General features: G+C 40.9%; 1 protein-coding gene across 2 annotated transcripts in view; it reads right to left on the bottom strand.

Moving 5' to 3' along the window:
* Positions 1 to 13264, bottom strand: part of cacna1da (calcium channel, voltage-dependent, L type, alpha 1D subunit, a) — an 89610-nt gene extending 76346 nt beyond the window's left edge. The window contains exons 1-3 of one of the 2 annotated variants that reach the window (XM_050038035.1): positions 13000 to 13264; positions 9897 to 10344; positions 5243 to 5348 (exon numbers count right to left, since the gene is read on the bottom strand). In XM_050038035.1, coding sequence (XP_049893992.1) covers positions 5243 to 5348; positions 9897 to 10198 — 408 coding nt within the window. In that variant the 5' untranslated portion in view covers positions 10199 to 10344; positions 13000 to 13264. Of the gene's footprint in view, positions 1 to 5242; positions 5349 to 9896; positions 10650 to 12999 lie in introns of those variants that run through there. The other variant, XM_050038036.1, reaches the window with a different exon arrangement.
* Between the last annotated feature and the right edge of the window lie 12278 nt (positions 13265 to 25542).

The following is a 25542-nucleotide window of genomic DNA, read 5'->3' as shown; positions in this document are numbered from 1 at the left end:
CTGATCATTTTCGCCTTGGAACTGCAGTGTACTAGCCTGGAAATCCAAACCCAAATCTAGAAAGATTTAGGGTCTGGCCATGAGTAATGAAAATGGCCCAACTCGAGGGGCGGCACCAAGCATGCATTTGCAAATATCACTGCACACAATTGGATAACACTACGACCAATCAGAACAATACACGGGGTGACGTATCCAGAGCGCTACCAGCAGAGCTAACTGGTAGATTAGACTCTTGCCGTATCCGTTCGGCAAAACAGCAAAAACGTCCTTCTTGCAAAGGAAAGACTCGAGCACCGTCTTCTGTGAAAAAGCCAAGTCTAACTCGTTCATTGTAGCGGCCAAAGCCGTTTCAAACAACTGGTGTTCATCCGTAGCCATCTTGCAACGTTTACTGACTGATTCCGGACTTCGTCGTCACAGCACTGTCGTCATCTGTTTAGCTCACCTCTGGCCCGCCTATATCAGATACACCGATGTGATTGATGCGGCTCGGCTCCAACGGCATGGGTAATGAGCATCATTACTGATTGCCAGAGTGACTCGCTGAGCAAATTCAAATTGTGCTCTCGCGAGAACGTGGGTAGCAATGTACCAATGATGGTCTCAAAAACACAGACTCAGACTGCCAGGGTTTCATACGTCACATATCTAAGGAAACAATCCCATCAGCTTGCATAATGGAGCTATCGACGTTATTAAATGTCATGCGAAACGAGGGATGTCAGAGGTGAAGCCAGGTGTAGCTACATATCTGTAAGCCAAGTCTCACTTTCACTTCAACTTGCTAGAGCTGGCAAACTTGTAAACAAGGTTCATCTAACAGCAACACATAATTGGCCATTTGACGACAAAGTCAACCTGAAGACTCATGCTTTCTATTACTGTTACGTTTCTAATGGTCTAGAGAGCGATGAGCAGAGTCGAAGCTTAGCAGGTACACTCAAGCTGCAGGCAAGCGGCTGATGGATGATAGAGACGGGGACTTATATGCATATTCATAGACACGTGCATTCACGTGCAGCTTTACATCTTGTGCTATTTTAAAGGAATACTTTCCCCACAAAATGACTATTTGCATTTCAGTTAGCCATGCCGTGTTATCTTAAATTCGTGAAGAAAACTTCGTTTTTCTTGCATGCCTCCATGGAAGACAGCAAACATACAGTATACATGTATTAATCGATTGGGGCCCAGATTTACAACCACAGCAAAGCTATATTAGAACATCCATTTACAAACTCTCCGACAACTCGTGCAGTGAAATGCAAGTCTCATTTATCCAGTCGTATGCTTAGTGCCAAACATGTATTTTCGCTAAAACCTTTAAAACCTATGCTCCAGTACTAGCCTTAGTTTTTTAAGCAAAAAAGCGAAGTAATCCTCAAGGGCATTAAGGTATTTTTTCATGGAAAAATATTTTGAAGAACAGACATGAATCTTTAGGGGTTTAATCAATGCCAGGAGAGAAACTTTAATGATCTGGTTCATGAAGCACTAGGCTGTATCAGTGGGTACTTTTACATGCACAAAAATATTCCACTCAGGTCATGTAAACTGCATATTCTGTTCGGCTTTTTGGAGTTAGACATTTTTCTGAATGAAACATTTTCCGATTAAGACATGTGGGATATGCTGGTATTATTCAGTTTTTAATATTTCGGCATGTAAACAGCATATTCAAAATATGCATCGCAAATGGGGTTTTTACCACAGTTTGCAACACAAGTCCTCTTGCCTGTTTACGGTTGGCTCTTAGCCAACAGTTTGCACGGCTGGGGTACAGATGCATGTACAAAAGAAAAGCCCACATTTCTGGTCGGAAGGAGAAACACACCTACTATTTAACATTATTAAAGACTTGGATATGAACAGGTTTTTGGATATGTGTACACATCACGAGGATGACCTTTTCAAGGAGGTGGTGGAAGGAAGGAATGAAAGAGGGAGGCTGGACAAGCCCACCACCGGTGAGAACACTTTGTAATAATCCTACATTGCAGCAAAGAGGCAAAATGACAAGCGTCAGCTGTTCCACTGTTCCATATTTTGACGTGATAAACAACATGTTACGGCACGTTATTCGGAGTATGCACAGCCGCATGTAAACAGGTGTATTGCCATGGAAACAACCTAGCTGGAATATTGTCTTTTTCAAAATAAGGGCAAAAACTGTAATATGCTGTGCATGTAAAGGTAGATCGGTGGTAGGTCATTTATGCTGCTCAGTCATTTCTGATAGGCAGCGCACAAAATGTAGGTGCATCTATAAATCTAATCTGACACTCATGTTTAGAGACATACACAAAGTCCATTAGAGTACAGTGACAAATAAACACAGCGACACCCCAACAAGTTCAGACAACAGACATAATGAAGCGACATTTTAAAAATGTCCATCTCTTCATCACATGTTCACACTAACAGCTTTGGTTTGCATAATAAAGTCTGAGATGAGACGCAGAATGTAGATTATTTCCAAGCAAGGTTAGTTACTTTGCCACTTGCAGTTTAATGCTGTTCGGTCATTACTAGAGTCAATATTGAAACACTCCCAGACCTTTCTCTCTGCCAGACACCCTCAGATGTTATCTGAACACATGAGAAGGTGAAGCTCTGAACACATGAACGTAAATTTTGACAACTCTGAATTCATTAACACTGCAGTTTGTTGCGTTGCAAATTTGTAAAAATTACCTGAAGTTGAGAGGCTATTCAAAAAGTTAGACGTATGAAATAAGCACCTGTCAACAGAATACACACAGTCCACGTTCAGTGTGAGGCTGTGGCACACATTAGTGAGTGGCATCTGTCACTGAGAGCTGTTCAGCTCAGTGGAGCTGCTGTTCAGCTGAAAGTAGCTTATTTCAACACTTAAACAGACCTCACATTAATGCTCTGTAGTAAATATTTATTTGGTCCATCGTACTGTATAATGGTAGAAGAAATAAACATTGTACTTAATCAAGGTTCAGATAAACCAGTTTGACTTTTTCTTCCCAGATACTGACTTAATAACAAGTACTGATCTAATAGGATATCTTTGTTCCCTAATGTCAAATCAGTGAACCTCACAAAGGGCCCTGATACACCATGCCGAGAGTCAACTGTTGGTCAGTGTTGGCCCGTTGGTGAGCGTTGTTGGCAGTGTGTCCCACACTGTTGGCACAAGATGGCCCTTGTTGGCTTTTTTTTGGCCGATTCAGCAGTGAGCCGGTTAGTGAATAAAATCTCTCGGACTGGCAGTTCAGTTTAGTGCACGTCCTCAAAGAAGAGAAACGGAAGTGAGGAAAGTAAACAAAAGGCTTAAGTCAAGAGGGAGTGAGATGGAAACAAACTTCTTATACAAGGTGAGATTATGTTTTTAGCTATTGAGCTCTTTAGCAGAAACATTTTGTTATGGGTTGTGTTATGGTTCGCTGGCGCAAAGTAAAAAAGCTTTGTTTTTCAACACTGGGTTGTGTTGTTAATATGCTAACTGGCTAACTAGCATCTTGAAGCCGTCCTTTTGGTATTCCGGTTTCCCTTTTTGAATGATGAATACAGACTACTGCCCCCTGCTGGTATGTAGAGTTATCTCCTCTCAAACAGGCACAGGATGTACATGCTAGTTTCCAGTTCCCTGCAGTCTTTGCAGTGTGTTCAAGCGCAACTTTTTTGCAAGGACACAGGCAAAGTCAGGAGACACCAGAGTTGGCCTCCATTACCACTATTTCTTTGACGTAAGTATGGTGTAATGACACTTTTAGCCTCACAGTACAATGTCTACTAAGGCCTTCATATTAAAATGCATTCATTAAGTGAATTTACGCATCAAGATGAGCTCACCACAGAAAATGAACGAAAAAAAATTGTATTCAGCCTAATGTGGAGTGTCATGCCTAGCCGGTGGTCAATTTAGATGCTGATAGCAATCCAACGGGCTGGATTGTTGCATCCATAAACCAAGACAAAAAGAGAGCTGGTGTGTGTGTAACTTCTCCAGTACAGCAAGTACAAAAAGGGTTTTCATGCTGTCATATATAAGAATAGTCTGTACATGCTATTGTTAGGGGAGCAGAATGCACAGATGCTTCAGCAATGCTTTCTTCAGAGTCAAACCAGCCTCTCAACATTTTTCCAGATGAACATTGTTCTGTTATTCTCATGCATGTGTGCACATTTTCTTCCCCTTGACACTCCCAGGACTATCCAACTCTTTCAAACTTTACCCCCAAACTTACCCTGACAACAAACTGTACATAATACTGTATCAGACACTGTAATGTCCCAGATGGCCCACTTTCCCCTGATGCACCACCGCTGTGTAAACAAACACCCTGAGGTCACCCTCCAGGAGGTCAAACTGAGAAGCAGTACACCATACTTCTCTAAAGTAGACCAGACACACTTTTAACCAAAGCTGTAGCTTATCTTTCACAGCGGGTTCAGCAGTGTAACAGACAGAGAAACACTCTCCCGCCGGTCTTTTACAGCCGGCTGGTAACCTTTCTCTAACGTGTTCCTGCTCTCAGACGAGGCTTTCAAGAACCTTCAAATGTCTGCAGTTGCACTGTATAAGCTGCTCATGAATCATTGAACACTACGGCTACATTCTGCTCATGTAAGGACCACATTCTGCGCGTTTGTCTGGCTTTTGGAGAGTGCACTCATCCTCAGCTGTGGAACAATGCTTACAACACTACATCACCCATAATTCATCACAGAGACATAAATGCACAAGGTGCACAGAGTGGTGCAATGACGATAAATTCTAAAAATAGAAAGCTGAATAAAACCTCTGTACAGGGAAAGTATGACATGATAAAGCACCAATGAGGATAGTTGTCAAAGTGTTTCTCTGTGTAGGCACAGCAGATACTTCAAATCTGCATGATAAAGCAATAAACTGAAGATACAATCTGTATGCAACGTCTTACTATTCCTGCAAAATCTCTGACTATATCTCAAAAGTGATACAATCAAACTTCATCAATTGAAAGAGGATTACGAGGTACTTTATAATGTATCTTGAAACTATATAACAAAAAACAACAGGCAAGATCTTATCTTCCATTCTTTCGCCCCTTATTACAAATACACAGATAACAATCCTTTACTCAAGCCCAACATGAGCTCAAAGAGTCCATATAGAAACTATGCAGAGCGACACCAGTCTGTCTTTGACTGTCAGTAGCAGCACTGACACAACAGGCATCAAATGAATAGATGGATTATATGGTGACATAAAGAGACTACTCACCAGGTCATGGTTTGTGGAGTTGGAATCATCTTCAGGGAAGGGGACATAGACAGCTAAGGCCATACAGTTGGCAAAAATAGCAATTAATATAAAGATATCAAATGGCCTGAGGAGAGAAGTTAAGGAAGACATGGAAGAAAATGATGTGACATAGCAAGAAGAAACACTAAATAAATAATATGGAAATAAATCACTTTGAAATCCCCTGTTGTGACATTAAAACTTCTGCATCACTTGTAACTAATACATAATTCACAGGATTAAACAGACGGACATGAAAACTAGTTAACACATAAGAAGTGAGTCTTTGATGGCTTTCTCAATGACTTGCTAAGTTTAAAATGGCAGAACAAAGCCATGTATGATCCTTATGGTTTTGTTTGGGTTATATAACTGAGCTGCTATTTAAACTGTGTAATTGCCACAGTCTGTTCAGGGCCTCACTTAAATACCCAGGTACATTAATACAGTATACCAAACCACATAACCACTTTAAGGGGGTCATATCATGATTAATAAGTTAGGGAAGCTAAAACAAACACATTTGTTAATTACTGGATAATTTGGCTTCTTCAGATCTCTTAAAACTATCAAAGTAAAACAGTTTAATCACCTTTGGTTGATCTGATATTAATCCATAGACATATATAACTTGTGAGGAGGGGTCACAAATACACAGAGCTTTGCTCTAAGGGGTCAAAGGTCAAAAATATTGGGAACCTTGTTCTACAATGATGTTATCTTTGCTTTTTCTCTTACTTATTTTGTCAATCCAGATTTCCCAAACTGAATCTTAATCTGCAGATTTACCCGAATTTTACTCGAACGCTGAACTACTGACACTAAGACACGTCACAGTAGGGCTGGGCGATATGGCCTATAAATAATGTTGCTTGATGCTTAGGGGTTGTGTTAGGTTTTGCTTATGGTGCTCTGTTGTGTGCTGGTGTTATGTGGTGTTATGAGTAGCTGATGTGCAACACTGTTATGTGTAGTATGTGTTTTTATGTTTTTTTTTGTATGGTGTATGCTTCTCATTTCTTCTGGAGTACTATTGTAAGGAAGCAATACTGAGCTCAGCTCCTGAGTCAAAGACAAATTTCCCTATGGGGACAATAAAGTACATCATATTGTATCCTATTGTATCGTATCGTATCGTTTCGTATCGTAATATCACAATATTTTTCGGCTATATCAGGATACGCAATATATATATCAATAGTTTGAAATCTCCTCAACACTCCTATTAACTACAAAAATACTAAACTACTACATAATCTACAGTCACAATAAACTTAAAGTACATACTGTTACATAATAAAGTGAAATAAAGTACTGCAATAATAAAGTTAAATGAATTATTGTTATAATTAAATAAATCAAAGCAGAACCACTGGTGCTTTTACTCTGAAACACCCTGCTCATCTTGGGCTGAAAGTGTTGATGTTTTTGCTGCAAACTTGAAGCCTATGGTCAAAAGTCAACAGTTAGTAAATAGCAGAAATTTACAATACAATTTCAGCAGCACCATTAAACATGAGGATTAATTCACCGTGGACAGGAAACAACAGCTCTACATTTTATATATTAATAATATCTGCAAGTTGCATTGGTGCTCCATGGTCACAAAATGTGATTAAACAGTGATGACCTGGAGCCCTGTGCATACAAAAACACACGCCTCACTCACACTGTTGCCCAGGAGAAAGTGGTCTGGGCCAGCATGGGAATGTGTGTGACCTATCATGGTTGTGTGTGTGTGTGTGTCTGTGAGAGGGAGACACCCATTAGAGAGATCAAGAGAAACACTAAAGTGAGTCTCATGCTGGTGGTTTTAAAAAGTGACATGACAATAATACTAATACTAATACTAACACCACCACTACTACTACTACTACTCATATGAATAATCATAATAACAATAATAACTAGAGCACTCGGAGAGCGCAGAACTCCGCCAAGCAGCTTGGATTTCCTGCCATTTTATTATTTTATCCACTTCGCTTCAACTGATCACCACCAAAATTACCATCTGTTCCTTGTACCATTATCAACCTTTCCTGAAAATTTCATCAAAATCCGTTAAGAACCTTTCAAGTTATTTTGCAGACAAACAGACCAACGCCGGCGAAAACATTACCTCCTTGGCGGAGGTAATAATAATAATATTGATAGCATCTTTTAAGGCATCCAAGGCTGCTTTACAGAGTAAGAAAACAAAAATATCAAACATATTTGAAACAATAAGCTTGGCTTATGGTGTGGTCATTACTTCCAATGCTCTTTCGGCTATCTTTGGTGTTCCCCCCCAACGCTGGCTTCCCTGCTGCCACACAATCAATGGATTAAAGAAGTTATGTATAACATTAAACTTGAGAAACTTAGATTTTCCATCATGGGCTCGATAAGGAAATTCCAGGATACCTGGAACCCTTTACTGGAATATATTGACCTCTTACACATTATACCAGACCCAGAAGAGGATTGATCAACTACCCATATCATCTCCCTTTTTGACTCTTTCCCCCTTGTTTTATTTTATTTTATTCTATTTATTTAATTATTTATTTGCTTATTTTATGTTATTTTATTTTATTTATTTATTTTTGGTGTGTTTGTTTACTCACTTGTCTCTATGTGCCTCATGACCTGAGATGGGTGAAGGTACGGGGGTGGGGGGTGGGGGGTGGGAAAGCGGGTTTGATGTTTAAAAATTGCCTGTTTCACTTAACACTGTCTGTACACTAATGACTGTTGAAAAGCTTTGAAATTCAATAAAAAGAGTTCAAAAAAAAAAAAAAAAGAAAACAAAAATAAATAAGTTGTATTCGATGTTTGCGATATAGTAATTTTTTAAACATCCCACATGGAACAAGCCGCGATACATCAATTATAACCAATATATCGCCCATCCCTACATTACTGCCATCCTAAAAATGAATTAAGGAGTAATATCTTGCAAGTTACAATGAAAACAATTAAATGTTGAACCGATCTTGAAAAATAGTTTGTTACAGTACAGTAACAATGACACAGAGACTGCAGCACTGCTTTCTATCATTTATAAAACATCTTAAGTTCAGTTTGTTCTTCACGCTCTTCTGATCACTGACAAGGTTTTCCAATCACAAACTGTCAGAAACAAACAGGAACCACCACTACTGCACTGTTGCATGCAGTCCATGCAGAACAATTTGGGACTCCTGATTCTGCTACAGTTGCATTTCCCAAAGTGTACTGTTAGTAAATCCCCACTGACCTTTTTTGTTTTTTCGACAAACACACAAAGGTGGATTATGAAATGTATCTTTGCGCTCCACGTAGGGCAATCTCCTTTATAACATCTGATGGCTTTTGTGATGACAGCATCTGCTTAAGCAACAGACCCACCAGACTGTCACACAGCTGTGTTGTGCCAGTGCTGAGTCCCTTTGTCTATGTACCCTGCCAGTATTTTAGGATACAGTGACTTTCACTTTGTGTTTTGGGCGAGAAACATGTTTCTGCACCATCATCATCTAACTGAGACCCAGGAGAAAGATTCAAAAATATATCAAACATCATGGGGATCATCTACAAAATACTGGTTCTTGAGAACATTTCACATCAGGCATCGGCTAGTCTCTATACACAGACTCTACATTCAGTGAATGTAGAGTCTGTAGGCAAACCCCGGAGATCTTGCCTCCGGAAGAAGAGCGGAAGAGCCCTAGTTTCCGGTGCTAGGCTGTTTGTAGTCCGTGTGATATTGATCAATCACTTTTGAGCCGGCTGCAGTTGTTGCCAGGTTAAACGGTCCATGCGGTGAACTAACGAGACGGAACATAATTGACGTCACTGCAAACTCTGAATCCATCGCAATGGTTCAGCATATTTACTTATATATAAACGGAAGTCGGAAACAGAAATTCACCTCCTCCGCCCAAATCAAACTGGAATGCCAAAAAATCGGGGGTCTGCCCCCAGAGGCTGTATCGCCGTCTGCCGGAAGTCAGACGCCGAATACAGCTGATGGGTTCCGAGAATGGGCATCGGCTTGCATTTATTCTGGCTATAAAGAATGTATTAACCTGTGAAATAACTGAACCAAAAATTGTTCCAAAAATGGGCAGACAATGTCATCTCTCTTTCTTTTGTCACCTTTGGGTTACCTGAGTTCACCAAGTCTGATTACCTTATAAAACACTACATGTAATCACCCGATGTGGCAGTCATGAATAATGAGCACAGCTAAGATGTAACAAAGGTATACACGCGGGAGCTGTAAACAAGTAGGGCAACTAATCATCTTTTTCATTATCAATTAATGCAGAGATTATATTCTTGAGTAATCCATTTGGTCCATTAAAGGTCAGAAAGTAGTGAAAATGTTTCCTAGCACCCAGGGTGATGTCTTGTTTTGTCAGACTAACAATCTAAAACCCCAAAACATCCAATCTACACTGATATGAAATGAAAAAAGAGAATTCTCACATTTAACCAGATAATATTTAGTTTTTTCATTGATGAGTTCCTTAAATGATTAATTTAGTATCAAAACAGTTTTTAGTTTTCTAATCTAATCGATTACTCAACTGTTTCAGCTCTATTAATGATCTTTGGTCACATGCCAACACTCACACATGCACCCAGCACCACATGCAGTAAAGGATACTTCCACTCCACCAGGCTGATGCAGGCCCTGCGTATGGGGTTGTTGAGGTTGAGGCAGAACAGAGCCCTCGGTGGCCTGCTGTTGGCGTTACTGCCCTGTTTCTTGCTTTTGGCATACTGCTGCCGCTTCTTCTGTGCCAACGCACCTACCGGGATGGTAGTGGACGCCGGGGCAGGTAGGGCAGGAGGAGCGGGTGGTGCCACAGGGGCTGGGGCTGGGGCCACAGCGGGGGCGGGGGTGGAGGCGGGAGGGGCCTCTGGGGCTGCGGGGGCTGGGTCTGGGGCAGGCCCGTTGGCGCTCATGGTGCGGGCGTGGCTCTGTGAGGAGCATCCAGCAGCATGGATCTGCCAGGGTAGACGGGGTGGCTAGAGAAGGGCAGAGTAGTCTGACCAATGAGCTGGCACGTCACCAGGGGGAGCGACTCTGGTGCTGCTGGCATAATTTGCCTCTGAGAATGAGAAAAAGGTGAGAAGAGATGGCGTCAGCACATTTGACCCTTTTTATAACGGTGAAAGAATAATTGATATTGCTTTTAAGCGAGAGCAGAGCACATTACATCCTTCCTTAAATCACTACATTGTCTTGAATAATGCAGTGGAATAAACGTTCCTGTTCTTCTGCTTGTCTACGAAGCTCTGACGGCCAAGTGTATTTGTTAGACCTGCTTGAAAGCTACCCAGACCTCTCAGGTCAACTGGTACTGAAATTCTTAATCATTCTCAAGTCAGGTCAACGTCTAGTGAAGCTGCCTGAAACATTTTTGCCCCTACATGCTGTTTCCTGAGGTGTTATTAATAATGTTCAATAATTTGCAGTAGCAGTATTTGTAATGGAGTAATCTATATATGAGTCTGCCTGTGTATTTGTTGTAAATGGCTCACTGAACTGCTATTATTATACTGTTAGTAGCATTCTTGTAATTTGTATTATGTGTCTATCTCTTTTTTCCTCTTTTCTCTTCTTGTTCTTTGTCTTTATTTTCTTCTTAACTTCATGTAAAGCTGAACATGCTGTATAAATAAAGCTTGCCTTGCCCAAATCTAATGTATTTCTTTGTCCATGTTGACAGTCCAGCTCAAACTGTAATATTTCTGCTTGAAGATGGAGCTAAATTGAAGTATGATGTCCTGCAGAGGTGCACTGAGCCGGTATACAGATACTACAGATGGACTTAAAGGCAATGGGAGTTCAGTGAAGTAAAAAAGGTGCAGGGGTGATTCATACAGTATATACATCACATACTGGCCTACAATTGTGTTCGACACCATGTGAGAACTTTTTATTTAAGGTTAGACAAGACTGATATCATGATTGCACACACTGACAAATACCAAAGATGGCAGAATAAAGCAAATAAGTCATGGACAGCTTATTGAACTGTACTTGTATCTTAACTGATAAAATAGCAATTTATAGTTCCTCCCAAACATAATAATAATCTTTATTGCCCATAATTGTGGACATTTGCTCTCTGATTTAGCGATTGGTTAAAACACATCATAGTAAAATCAAAATACATACAATAAATAACACAACATGCCCAATGCAGACGACAATAGAGGACATGGTTGTTACACATTTAGTTAAGTTATTGCATTTGTGATGAAAGATTTCTTGTAAATGTTCCTGGTTGCTGCTGCAGCTTTAGCATCTTTCCGGTTCGCAAATTCATGAATTCTTTAAAGAGGTGATGAACAGGATCAGCCACACTTTATACAGCTCTTTGTTTCACCTGCGTTTCTACATCCCAGCTGTTTGTGGTCATTTCCAATAATTTTACAGGCCATGATTGTAATTCTGGACAGTCTATCTTTGTTCTTAGCCCATACACATGTTAAAATACTTTCTACAGGACCTCTGTAGACAGTCTGTAAAATGTTCTTGATTATATTGTATTTATCCAGTTTCCTTATTGGATACAAGCCCTGCAAACATGCACATATGATCACTCCATAAAGCCATCAAATGTATTTTGGTGTGTGACTCCAACAGTGAAAATAATGAAATGTGCAACTGAAGCAGAGGACCTTTCAAAACTACAAGAAACATGGCAGGTTGGCCTGGTTCTGATGTTGCCATCAAGACTCTGAATGTAAAAAACAATCCAACATTTCCTGAACCATATTCTGTGAGGACAAAATATGAAAGCCGATGACATGCAGATGTCAAAACACACACGCAAATTAAGCTGCAAATTCAGAGCTGCCACTCTCAGGCATCACTTGGTCACATCAGTTGTGTAAGTCCTTGAACTGCTGAGCAGGCCCCGCAGAGGAAGAAACAGAAAAGGTCACATTGCAGTGATGCTCCGAGAAGAATTCATCTTCATATTGCATAGGAAAACGGGGTATGAGTGTCACTGTGATGTAAGACTGCACATCTTGTGGTGAATTCAGGCTGCCAGCTTTTTTACATCTCCTTTGTGCTGCGATGCTGCCTTCATGTAGCCGAGGCTAGTGCGAGGAGCTCAGTATGTTAACAATGCGCACCAAATGCGCTTATTTTGGAATATTAATTTCACTGCTGCATCGACAACGTCGACCGTGCAACCCGTGATGAAAATGAACACTGACATTTCCATGAGCGATTCGTGACAAAATAACCACCATCAAGCGTCCTCGTATTTCTCCTTGGACGCCACCAAGGTAGGATATGGTGAAATCCCCCCCAAAAATGATGTGAAATGACAGGCTGACTCCGGGCGCTCATAGTGAAAATTGAGCAACGCACAGCCGTCAGATGGTCCTCGCTGCTCAGCAGAAACAGCTGGCAACCTTATTACAACAAACCTCAATCAGAGATGCTCTCACACTCAGGGCTAATATAGTGGACAGTGCACATGACCAGAGCCCACCTCAGTTTGGAGAAAGGTGACCATGCTCTATTATAATGTATTTAAATGCACCGCACATGACAAGCCGATGAATCTCCTCCTCTGAATCCACATTACATGACAGCGTCGAGAGGAAAGTGGCCATTTAATAATAACTGCTGTCCTCTGACAATAATGAGACAAGCATCACCACTGCCTGCATGCAGGAAAACGCAGCTATGCTAAGAGGCTAACTTCAGTTTGTGGAGCACAAACCGCACCGAGCTGTACCTTTTTTTCTGGAGACTTTAGGATTCAGCCGCGGTCCTCTCCGCTCGGTAACACGGCTCCACTGCTTCGGAGGGGCGAAAAACGCAGGTCCGGGGTCTGAGACGGCGGTTTAAAATTCATCAGCTCCGGGAGCAGGAGGGACACATAAAGCCTGTGCATTAATTAAGCTCTTCCATGGTGATCGTGGAGAGCTGGAGACAGGAGAGTGCGCACCAGACAACAGAGCATCCTCGTCCGCTGCCTGCTTATCGTCACGGCGCCAGTGAACAGTGAAACGAGTCTACATCAGAGAGCGAGCTCTCCTCCTGCTCCTGCACGAGACCCTGCACACACACACACACACACACACACACAGACCTGTGCTGTGGCATGTCTGCAGTGTTACCTGCTCCTCAATAAAAGGTGACACGTTTCAAACGTGTCACATGCTGCAGCCATTCATCACGTGAAGGTCACTACTATAAGACAGCTACTAAGTACTCAGATCAGTGTCAGCCTCTGTGGTTTATTTGTGTGCTACAGTTGTGGCAGGCCTACTAAAAGTGGGAAAAAGGCTTAGCAACTTACCCTACTGAACACACTGGGAACCACTTTCTATGAAACACCCTATATAAAGGGCCCATAATTTGTAAGGCTTTGTCAATTCAATTCAATAGAACTTTATTTATCCCAAAGGAAATTCTTGTGCCATTGATTGCTTCAAATTACAGTAACACAAATGCAGTAACCAGAATTTAACGTTCACAACAAGTAACAACCAGTAAAACCAGTGGGTTCCCAGGTCAGGATCACTTTCTTGGCCCAGTTTTAGAAACAATTGAGTATTAAATATCTGGCAAAATATACAAGAAAAGAAGTGTTTTCAAGAAGCAAAAGCAAAACCAATGCCTAATAGAGTAAATATAAGAGTAAGATAAGTACAAGAGTTACTAAAAATGAACTAAAATGGTAGTAACTTGTATGGCTTTGTTATTCAGTTCAATTCAATTCAACAGAACTTTTTTTATCTTGAAGGAAACTGTTGTGCCAAAGAATGCTCCAAATTACAGTAACACTACACAGTAACCACAATTTAACATTCTCAACTAGTACCAACCAGAGACCCAGTGGATTCCCCGGGTCAGGGTCACTCACTGGGCCCAGTTTTATAAACAATACTGTATTAAATATCTGGCAGAATATACAAATATACAAGACAAGAAGCATGTCCAAGGAGCAAAAGCAAAACCAGTGCCTAAAAGATTTACAATAGGAGTAAGATAAGTACAAGAGTTACTAAACATGAACTAAAATGGTGGAAAAAGCAGACTGCTCCTGATAATCAATGATATATTGATTGTAATATAACAATTGTACATGATTGAGAAAGCAGTGGATGGCATGAAACCTGGATGAGATACCTGCCAAGCTGCAGACCACTGTTCGAGACAAACGAACAACAAAACAGCATGTTTTTTTTAGCAAGTCATTGCTGTGTTTCAAACTGCTTTTTAGCCACCACACATAGGTGTCTTTGTGCAAACTATCATCGTTTCCACACAGGGAAAGCGTCACAAAAAGCTGTTGGTTTTTTCCTGAGACATCGCAGCATTTCCAACTGGGATTGTGCCCTCAAACCAGGTACTGTAAGCCAAAACATGATTTTTGTGCCTCACCCAAGTCACGTATTAACCACAGCATTGTTGAAATGTAAAGTTTCAACATCTCCACTACAAATGTAACATATCCATGGTTTGCAGAAACGTACACTGCCAACATTAATCTGAAGATTGGGTTGAAAATGGTGATGGCCTAAACCGTGGTTATGTGTTGTCACACTAGTTCTATGAACACAGCAAGTCATAAAGTCGTCGAAATTATGAGAGCTGTAAATATTAAAGTGCTGTCACAGCCTCAGCAGGTTTGGCAATGTGAGCTCTAAAATGACAGCACTGGGAAATTTGGGCGGTCAGAGAGTATAAGAGTGGAGTGGAGCCTCAGCAGTTTACACTTCCTGATCAAAGCAATATGTCATCCTACTTATCATCACATTGTAGGCAAAATTAATATGATGAACTTTTCTGGCAAACAGCAGCTTGTTTGCATTCCAACAGCTGCAAAGCAAAATTTCATCAAGTTGGACTCATGTTCTTGTCCACCTGGTGAATATAAGTCCAATGTTCACTTTCTTTTAGCTCTGTTTTTTGCTCTCTACCAACTGGTGAAGGAAATATGTGGTTCTTCTTCAGCAGTTGAAGGGATACTTTGCTGATTTTCAGCCAGCTTTGTATCATTAAATGTGAGTAGTATTTGTAAATGAATTGTGATTAACTTGCCTCCATCCTACCAGTGCCCAGATCTCCCCACTTCTCTCTTAGCTCAAATCTGCTGAATGACAGGCCATCAGATTTTCACTGGCTCTATTTCTGTTGCTTGACCTACAGATTGTACTTATATTATAACCTATACTGTATATCTCATGGATAAGACAGATCTGGATACAGCATTGAAGGTGGGACCCTGTTCATGCCTATGAACGTTGCTCAGTAGTGCATGAAGCCAAAAAACTACTTCTGCTGTATGAAATTACCTGGATGATCAGCACTGCTTCAGCATCACTGGGCCGATAGAGCTAGCGCACCAGAGACCTCCACTATTTCCAGTTAAACGCTCCGCTAACTTCGATGGCGTTAAATTATTTAATCAGCTCTTCTAGACCTTCCAAATGTTGTTCAACCAAACACATTAAACCCTGATGGTGGAATGAGTGAATGGAGATTGTGACACTCAAAAAAATGTATCCACTGATTTACAGACGTCGTTTCCCAATATCAGTCTATGGGAAAAAGCCTTTTTGGGCCCAATGGCATCATGTGATGGACCCCAGAAATTGAAGTACCACTGTTTAACCACTACAAAAATTGGCTTCAAAGCCCAGCACACTTCCTGGGGACCTGATTATCTTTCAGTTTCCTTGAATTTTGTATGCCCACCACCACAGACACCAAAGTTTAGAAATGGATCGAGAGAGACCTGCCCCCATACTCTCTCTCTCTCATACTCAGATTGAACGGTAAAACTTAGTAGCATCAATCAAATATAAACCAAGATTCTATTACTGTATTGCCATAAATGTTTCCAGAAACATATTTTAGCGCACTGTTTGGCTACGAGAATGTGTGAACAAAAAGTTGGTGTCACATTGTTTCCTGTATTCTAAAAACGATGGTTAAAGTAAGCAGTGCAGCAAATATAGCAAATATAAACCAGAACTTTGTTACCGTGTTGACTGTTTCTCACCTAAAATGTTATCAGAAACATATTTTCGCTTACTGTTTAACTGTAATCCCAGATTGTTTGTTACCAGCCGGCCGCCATATTGTTTCCTGTGGAAAAAATGGCCAAGCCACAATTATGTCACCCACTGCAGGAGTGTTTATTGGTCCAGTACAAGGCAGTGCATTCTGGTCATTGTAGGTTTTCTACCTTTTCAGCAAAAACAGATGCCACAGCCCCTTTTTCCTCTGTTTTCTCTGGTCATGTTGCACCAATTTCAAAAGTATTTGCATCTTCCTACTGCATTGTCAGCCTAGTTTTATGAAAAGACCATCTTCAGCAGTGAAATACTTACTGAAATGCTCCACTATATTTACCACTGACTGTGTCTGGCTGTTGTTTAGAGCTGAGCAGGTAGTTTACAGGGTTTTTTTGCTGAAAACTGCTGTGCACTATGGCCAAAAACTAGGCTATAAGAGCAGTAAGAGTGAGCCAAAACAGTAAATTACAATGAGCTGAAACTCACTATAAAGCTCCATAAGACTAGGCGGAGTTGCAGAGTCTGGTAATAATTCTCTGTAGATTCATAACTACGTGAGACCCATGCCACATTCTCATGCTGTTTTCTGATATGTTGTTAGAATAAAAATATAACCCAGATTATAGCAGCTTTTAAAGAAATCCATCCTGTGTACCAAATCTATATGATGGATATATTAAGACATGTGAGTCAACCAAAGAAGCCATTACTCAGACTTACGATTGCTGAAACGGTATTTGTGTCTCTCCTGCCACAGTCGGTGAAAATGTGTCGTTTCAGCTGACAACATGTTGGCCTCCTTCAAACTGTTCCCCTTTTTTAAGTAACTACATTTCCTATTTGCCTCAAGTGCATGTGATGAGAAAGTAAGTCAACACCACCCTGCCTGATAGTTGTAACACACATGTAGGTCTACCTCTCTCCCGTTACAGCAGGTCTTTGTGAGCAAGCAGATTCTGGAGTATTACAGATAGGACGGTAGGCTGTGGGCCGACAATAATACAAAATGCTCTGTTTACCACTTATTTATCTTTTTAAAAGGAAAATGTGTAGAGAAGTGTAGGGCATTTATTTGAGACAATATTATAAAACAAGCATTTTTGCCATGAAAAGTGTTCTCAGAAATTGAAAACAATGTATTTAAAGCTGTTCTTGGGTCAGACATAGATTAAAATACCTATAAACGTCTATATTTCAGAGAATACTTCCCTTCAGATACAGATACTACAAAAAATACATTGCCACTGTCATTGGTTAATTTTGTGATGTTAGTTTTGTAAGACACATAACCTCTTAAGCCAATACTGTTCACATTGTTGTACCATTAAAAGAGGGATTTGTCAGGTTAAAGGCAGTCTGACAAATGCAAGAGCACCACGAGGCACTTGTACATCTGTCACGCATAAAGCTACACATTAATCCCACCCTTATGAAAAACTAATGACCAAATGATAGCTTTGACCCCCAGGAGACCCTTTAAAAACTCTTCAGTCACTTGTTACGTCAAGCCTCTTTAGTAACACCAGCACTTACAAAACAGCATCTGTTAAGTAAGACTGGCTTTATAAAGTATTTCCATGAATTATTTGACCCAACCACATCCAGTAAGGCTTTCCACAGTACAGTGTAAAAAATAAAATGTTCTAGTTGTAGTTTGCTCAGATAGCAGTGAGTTCAGAACTGCTGAGCTATTGTTGTCAGTGCTGTGAAAATCCTACCTGCCAGAGTAGAGCAGCTGAGCCGAGGCCTTTTGCTTCACCTACATGTCCCAGCTGACAACAAAGAGCACAAACCACTCATCCTCTTCCCTGGCGGGCCGGTCAGCGAGTGAACCGCAGCAGTGTTTGGTGAGAGGTGGAGAACGACTGGGCGAGGAGGCAGGGACGAGGCTCACCGGATCAACTTACCTGTCTGCCCAGGATAATGGTTTCTTCTAGAATCTTCTTGAATTATTCACCTACAGCTGAAGTGGTGTGTGTGAGTGTGTGTGCGTGTGTGTGTTGTTGGTAATTGTGTGGCTGCGTGTGTCAAATGGCAGAAAATGGTTTAATCACATTTTTTGTACATGTTGTACTTAAGGGTCAAATTATGATTTGGCACTATTGTTGCCTAACTAATTCAAGGGTAGACAAATAAGAGCCACTCAGGAAATACACTTCAGAAAGGAGCAGTGATCTTAATGGCCCCCTCACCAACATAGACTGAAAGGCAATTAATAGAATATTTGATTAACAAGAAATTGTGGCCTCAGAAGTGTAGTTTGTGGTTAATCAGCATTGTCTAGAACCAAATATAATCAGGCTTCACAAAATTGTAATCACCTCAGGGATATTTCTGTTGTGCTGTTCACTCTGTAATTAATATGTATTTAGAGAAACAGTTAAAACATGATTTAATGTGTAATATACAATTCTTAATTAAATGAAAAAGAAATGCACAATTTCTGAGACACCAACCATGATTTCTAATTTGATCCTTTGGTGTAAAAGGAATAGTGCAGTTCCTTCAATGGCCACTTGAGGCTCCAAAGGGGAGATAACTTTACAGCAAAATTAAACATGTTTACAGCCTGGTACAAAAAAAAGTTGTGGTTTCTATAGCTAATTTCCCCGTTCATGACAACTGTACTGCGGCAATGTTTTGTGTTACTTATGTGTTTAAATGTTATTAAGGCTTAAATTTAGGCTTTTAATAGGGGCAGGGTCGCTTGAAAGAGAGTCTGTCTGGGAGGCGTCACCACAGTCGATCAATCAGATCCACCCCTCGCTTCCCCCTTCTCTTCCAAATATGGCCACTTTTGGCCCAAAAACACATGGAGGTGGCCAAAATGCTGAACTCAAGGCTTCAAAATGGGAGTCTACAAACCAGTAGGTGATGTTGCAGTGGCTATATCCATTATTTTTCTAAAGTCTATGGGAAACATATCTTTTTTTATAAGAGTTCGATGAAAAGATTGACACCACTCTCATTTTTGTTCAATAAATGTGAAGTTGGAGCCAGGAGATATAGCTTAGCGTAGCATAAACACTGGAAACAAGCGAAAACAACTAGCCTGAATATGCACCTCAAAAGGTCGTTAATTCACATGTTGTATATGTTTTTGTTTAATCCATACACACTCCAACTTGCTGTTTTTTTACACTTCCATTTTTGTACTGATTGAATAAATGAGCTATAGTATAAGATGTTAATTAGTGAGTTTTAGGGCTTGAACCTGGTATTTACGTGTATTTTGGTGATCAGAACATAAGTGGACAGTGACAGAGACACATTGCAGTCCACAACTGTGTCTGTCTATTGTGTTTGGATTTCATTACTGCTTACATCTGTCAGGCTAGAAGGTCAAAGGGCCCCGTGCATGGTTATTACCTCCACACTCTCGCTAGCTACTTGCTTGAATGCTCACTGGTCACGTTAGCGGTTGTGTCTGTACAGCTGGAGATATCACTGCCAGCAAAATTCAACATGTCTCCTTCCATAGCGCAAAACGATGGATGGTCATGCAACACTTCATCCAACTCGTCATAAAATGGACAAGTTATAGAGCGTTAGCGCCCACCACTTCCTACATTGATTAAGCAGTCCGTAAGTTGGGTAAGAATCACAACACATTACCATTTACACTACAAAAGATATGTGGTCAAATGCGTCCCAGACTACTTCGGCAAAGGGTTGAGTGATTGGATCACAATGCATCCTGGTGGTCTTTTACACTTGTATTTAGCCCTGGCCACTTGTGATCATATCACTCAAGATACATGTTATTACCAGGTGTAAACAGGCTCTTAGAGGTGCTGGTAGGCATTGATTTCCCCTGCCCCCTCCTATGCTAAGATAAGCTAAAACCCTCTAGCTTTATATTTAAGACCCAATTCTTCTTATAACTCCTGACAGAAAGCAAGCAAGCATACTCAGAATTGTCAAACTATTCAGTTGTTTTTGATGTTTTGACGGCCTTCTCATTTAGGATATTTGAGGTGGTTATCACTTTACCCTGACTTCAACAATCAACATGGTGTTAGCAGTAGGCTACTTTGCACTTTATTAGGGAACACTATACTACTAGTTTTTCTTCTCAGCCTCACCCTTGAGAAATGTTCTTTTTTCTCTCGCTCTTTTCTCCTGTTGTTCTTGACCTGGTTTTCTCTTAACTGATGATTTCCCTTCAAAGATGGCTGTATGGCAGCGAGGATGGTGGAAATAACAGTTCAATGTTTCGATGTTCATTCACCTGGAATAGCCGATGTGCATGTGTCTGTGTGTGTTTGTGCTCTATGTGAGATTATGTTCAAACTCTGCACTTCTCTTCAACACACACACACACACACACACACACACACTAACCTAGTCTGTAGTCTGTAGTAATAGAAAAGCGCAATGCAGTTCATTTTCTCTGAAAATGGAGTAAAAACACAGACAGAGGGTGCAGTGGCCCCCAGGGACCACGGATGCCTTTTGGCTCTGCGTAGCAGTCTGCCCCCACCTCTGATTTGATCTGCTTCTTTACCCTCTACACCACCAAACTCTTCCAACCAAAATTAACTTCATTCAAACATGGTGATTCACTTTGTAACTGAAACATTCAACAACAGGAGTTTTAGACTTTTCTGCTTTTACAGTACAAGAGAAAGGAACATTATAATCCTATTTTTTCCCTAGTGTTTATTTCTCTGAAGGTCCCTGTGATGATGCATTGTCTTAAGCAGTCTGTAATCTGTGCATAAGCAAATCAGACAAAAATAGTTCTGCACATGGCAGGTCTCTGGCTCTCAGCTCTGTGGTGGTGAAGGTCCTGTGTAAATGCTGTGTTTGTCCAACCTCTAAGAAGATTATAATGTGTTGATTCAATAAGAATGCACGACGTGTTGAGTTTACACATGCAATTCACTCAGACAGCTGTTATGTTTTTATATCTCTTTGTAAATGCACTTTTACTCTGTGCGCTTTATCCCTCAGCCTCACCCTCTCTCTTCCTCCCTCCCCCCTCTTTCAGCGGCTCTTTTTAAATCAGATTGCAATAAAGCTATATGAGCGCCTCGCTCATAAGCTGCAAAACTGCCATTTTCTTTCTAATGCCATTCATATTTTCACTAAGGCTGAGTTCATCTGATTTTTCCCAATCATATGGTGGTGATGAAGGTTTAGGATATCTGAAAGGAGTCTGAATATTAGCAAGTGAGACTTGATGTCTGATTTCCCGGCCTTACCATGCATATGAAACCTGGTTAGCAGGCACTGATGCAAACGCACTGATGCAACAATCAGTGCTTTTGCATGTTTATGAGAGAGCTGTGTGTATATTTGCGTATGTGTGTGTGTGTGTGTGTGAGAGAGAGAGAGGGAGTGTGTTGGTGGAGCTGCTTGAAGGAGAGCAGTAGTGATGGAGCCTGAAAGCCCTGCAGCGCAACTGTTCTCCCAGTGCATCGTCAACTTCACTGCTGAGCCCACAACACACGCTCAGCCTTAACCCCTGCTCGCACACTCTACTCTCCTCTCTGATTCTTCCTTTCTGTCTTTGTTTCTATTCATCTGCTCTCTCTGCTTATCTAAAGCTCATCTGGATCTTTACAGCTCTCATCTTCAAATAGTTCCAGTATCCACTCTGCTTTGATTACCTCGCTTATTCACTGATTGCTCCTCTATGTCCTGACCAGGTGTTATCACTTCCTTTTTTATTCCTACACGTGCCTTCAACACAATCCAGACCCTTTACTTCGAGGATGATCACCCAGTCCAGCTGCGAACAGCTATATGATATATAAAAGCTCTGCTGATAATTCAATCATAAATCCTATGCTCTTGTCTCATGCACTATCAGGGGGTGGGGCCTTTGGGTGACGGACAGCTCTCAGATAGAAGGGCAAGCAGTATGTCATCATGGTGACTGCAGAGCGATTTAAGGAAATGGAGTGATAAGAGCAGAGTGGAAGAGGCTCGAGCCTGAAGGAGCAACTGGCATTAAAGCAATGTACCAAGATTCATGGATGTAAGATTGTATGCATATGAGTGTGAGACTATTCCTGAGTTCATTTGCGTGTGTGCACGTCAGCAAGCCCACGTGCATGTGCTCATATATGTAGGCCTGTATATGTGTGCTGTGTATCTGCATTTGTGCTGCTTCTAAAATCATATTAATCATTCAAGCCCAGTAACGCTGGGTCCATTTTTTGTTTACCTGCATCGTGTTGGAAGAGCCGCACACATGCTCTGTGTTATATTAAGGCATTGTTTCAAAAGTGGTTGCTTTGCTCCTCTTTTTCTGCCAGAGAGATTAAAAATAGAAACATTCATGCTCTCTGAATGTACTTTCCCTCCAGGAAGTGTGCAGCTGTGGGTGTCTGACATTGGCTGCGCACCATCACGTGGCATCTTCTTCCCAGGCTGCCATTGGCTGGCACCTGTGGGGCTCTGTGAAGAAAAGCTTTTCTGACAGGACCCAGGAGCCCAGAGGAGTTGCTGGAAACTGGGAGAAGGACAATGTCGGTGGAACCAGGAGAGCAGTGTGTGTGTGTGTGTGTGTGTGTGTGTGTGTGTGTGTGTGTGGAGCGAGGGGGGCTCAAGAGATGGCATCACCATGGCTGTGAGCGTGGAGGTGCTGGGACGTGACCTCCCAGCCACAGCAAAGGGCAGGGATCCACAGAGATGATTGCATGAGCTGAAGAGGTGCAGAGGAAAATGAATGAGGGGCAGGAGAGGAGGGCGATGATTTGCAGCAATGACACTCAGAGCGCACGTGTCACCATCACACAAGCTCAGCTGACACTTAGATTTGTTGTCACTGCTCCCCAAAACTTTACATCTGCACACATTTGGTTTCATTCAGTAAGGATATGGCTCAAAATACATTTGCCCTCAGTATTGATTCAGTATTAATTGTCCTCATAAGTGATTAATTTTAAAACTCCTCTCTGCTGCAATATGTTACAGTTCTAACAGGTTTTTACTACTTCAGTTATTGGCTAATAAAGTGGATGGAATGATCCTATAAAGCATCAATAGGAGCTGTCGTCCTACATTTATGGGGAGACAGTGTCCTCTGGTGTTTAATCTTTGGAATACAACAGGCCTGTAACAAAAGGCCGGTCAAAATGGAGTAATGTAACACAACGAATGCTCATGTAACACATGCAGGATTATGTCCAGCTGCTTTTGCCCTATAATGCCTCCCTGATTATTGTGTTCCTGTTTTCTTTGACCTTTTTATGCCAAGAAAATGTTGTTTGATTAATCTATCACAGATCTAATAAAACAGACTGGCCTGCAATCTTAAAAGGCATTTGACAGTTTGTGTTCATTAAAATGTGCTTATGTTATTTTGATTGCCTTTGCACTCTTGTACAGGAATTCTGACACCACCCCTCTCTTCTGTCCAGTGGAGGATTCTGGACTGTACCACATCAGCAGACTGAGACAACTCTAATCTGTGAGCATTTTCCTAGGCTCATCACTCATGGTGCACTGCTGCTTTAAACAGCTCGGAAACACACTGACATCCTAAGGCACACACACACTCAAACATGAGTAGCACATGCTCAAAATTAAAGTGAACACGTCTCTCCACATGTCTGGATTTGTGATATCATCCAAATAAATGTTGCCCCTATTTTTCTAAATAAACCCAGTCATTCAGTCACTTAATGTCTGTAAAATATATGTATATAATTTACCCAAAAAGTTTTCATTTGGCTCATACTCTATCGATTTTCTTCCCATGTTGCGCTCAGCAGGTGACCAGCAGAAAGAGGTCAAATGTAGCATCAAAGATTATCCTCTAGATGGCAGGCCAGCTCTCTCCGTGCTGATAATCCCAGCAGCTGTTTTATGCATGTTTGTGCAGAGGCTGCAAATTTCCAACATGCCGGCAAACTGTTAAAAAAAACACTTATCTGTGATTTTATTTCAATATAAATGGAATTTTTCCCCTTTTTTTTTTTTAAAACTTACAGTTTGCATACAGTGTAAGTAAAATGACCTTAGATTTTATTCATATTTAATGTCACACAATATGATTAAATGAAAATTAAAGGGGTACATGTGCACTGTATATTTGGTGTAGCATGATGCTGCTGTGCTGTATCTATTACAAAGTCAAAATTTATTAATAGGTCATCTTAGACTTTAAAGAAAGGAAAATTATTTTGGATGTTTCATTCATTCATTGTTTAAGGCAGCAGCTCTAATAGAAGCTCTCTGTACTGTACTCTATTGTACTACATCTCTTTTACCCTCCAGGTACAGTATAAAAAGCTCTGGGTAGTGAGGTCCAAGCATGTCTGTGTATGTGGTCCACCAGGTCTGATGCCGAGGGTTTCTGTGGAAAGAACACAGTGTTCTCAGAGTGAGAGTCATAAAACCCACTGAGTATCAGGATGTGAAACAGAAGGCAGACAGAAATATGAGTGGCGGGAACTTACTTTTTTTCTCCCTCCTTCTCTCTCTCTCTGTCTCTCTCTCTCACACACTGTCTCTTTATTCCTGTCTCAGATTTACATTTGCTCTGATGGCATGACCATAACTAAATACAGCATTGCCAAAGCAGATTACATAACGTTTCATAATATAAATACATTAAGAACATGGCAGGAATAGATCGCTTGGACATTACTACACCACAGTGAAGGCCTTTCACTATACAACATATGCTGTGCTATGTACTTTACTAGTTATAAGGTGGCGGACAGGAAAACAAACAGTTAACAAAAATAAAGAAAAAATATTTTAACTGATGAATGAGATATAGTACTCATCTTCCTCTTCGTCTCTTTCTATCTCTGAATTATCATCAGCATGGTGAAAGCCGACACTAAAACCTGATTAAAATGATAACAGTATGATGAATGATGTGGAGAAGTTCATCTCGTCTTATGACTGTTCTGCTGACTGAGCTGGTGTTTGGACTTGTGTAAAAAGAAATGTTTAGGTATTGATTTTTGTGGAATATGAATTTATGTTGTTTTTTGTAGACTGTGATCATTCAAATTCGCTTGCTCTATATCTCTCAAATTTTCTCTTTGGTTCTGTCTTTCTGAGGTGCAAGTTCCACCGAGGACAGGGTAGACATGTACTCTTCTTTTCAAAATCCTGTTTATGTCCCACCACTACAGGTTACTACACTAAAGGCTACAGGTGTAGCCTTTATATTTTTTTAACCACAGTAATCATGCTTTATGCTACTGTCTGACCAGCTGTCATATTCTGGCTGAGAAGATGAACTAAGCTGCTGATTTGGCTCTGATATCCTCCTGAGA

Source organism: Epinephelus moara, chromosome 24 (assembly GCF_006386435.1).
Source record: "Epinephelus moara isolate mb chromosome 24, YSFRI_EMoa_1.0, whole genome shotgun sequence".
NCBI lineage: Eukaryota > Metazoa > Chordata > Actinopteri > Perciformes > Serranidae > Epinephelus > Epinephelus moara.
Note: the sequence above shows the minus strand (reverse complement) of the source record. Positions and strands in the feature narration are given on the sequence as shown.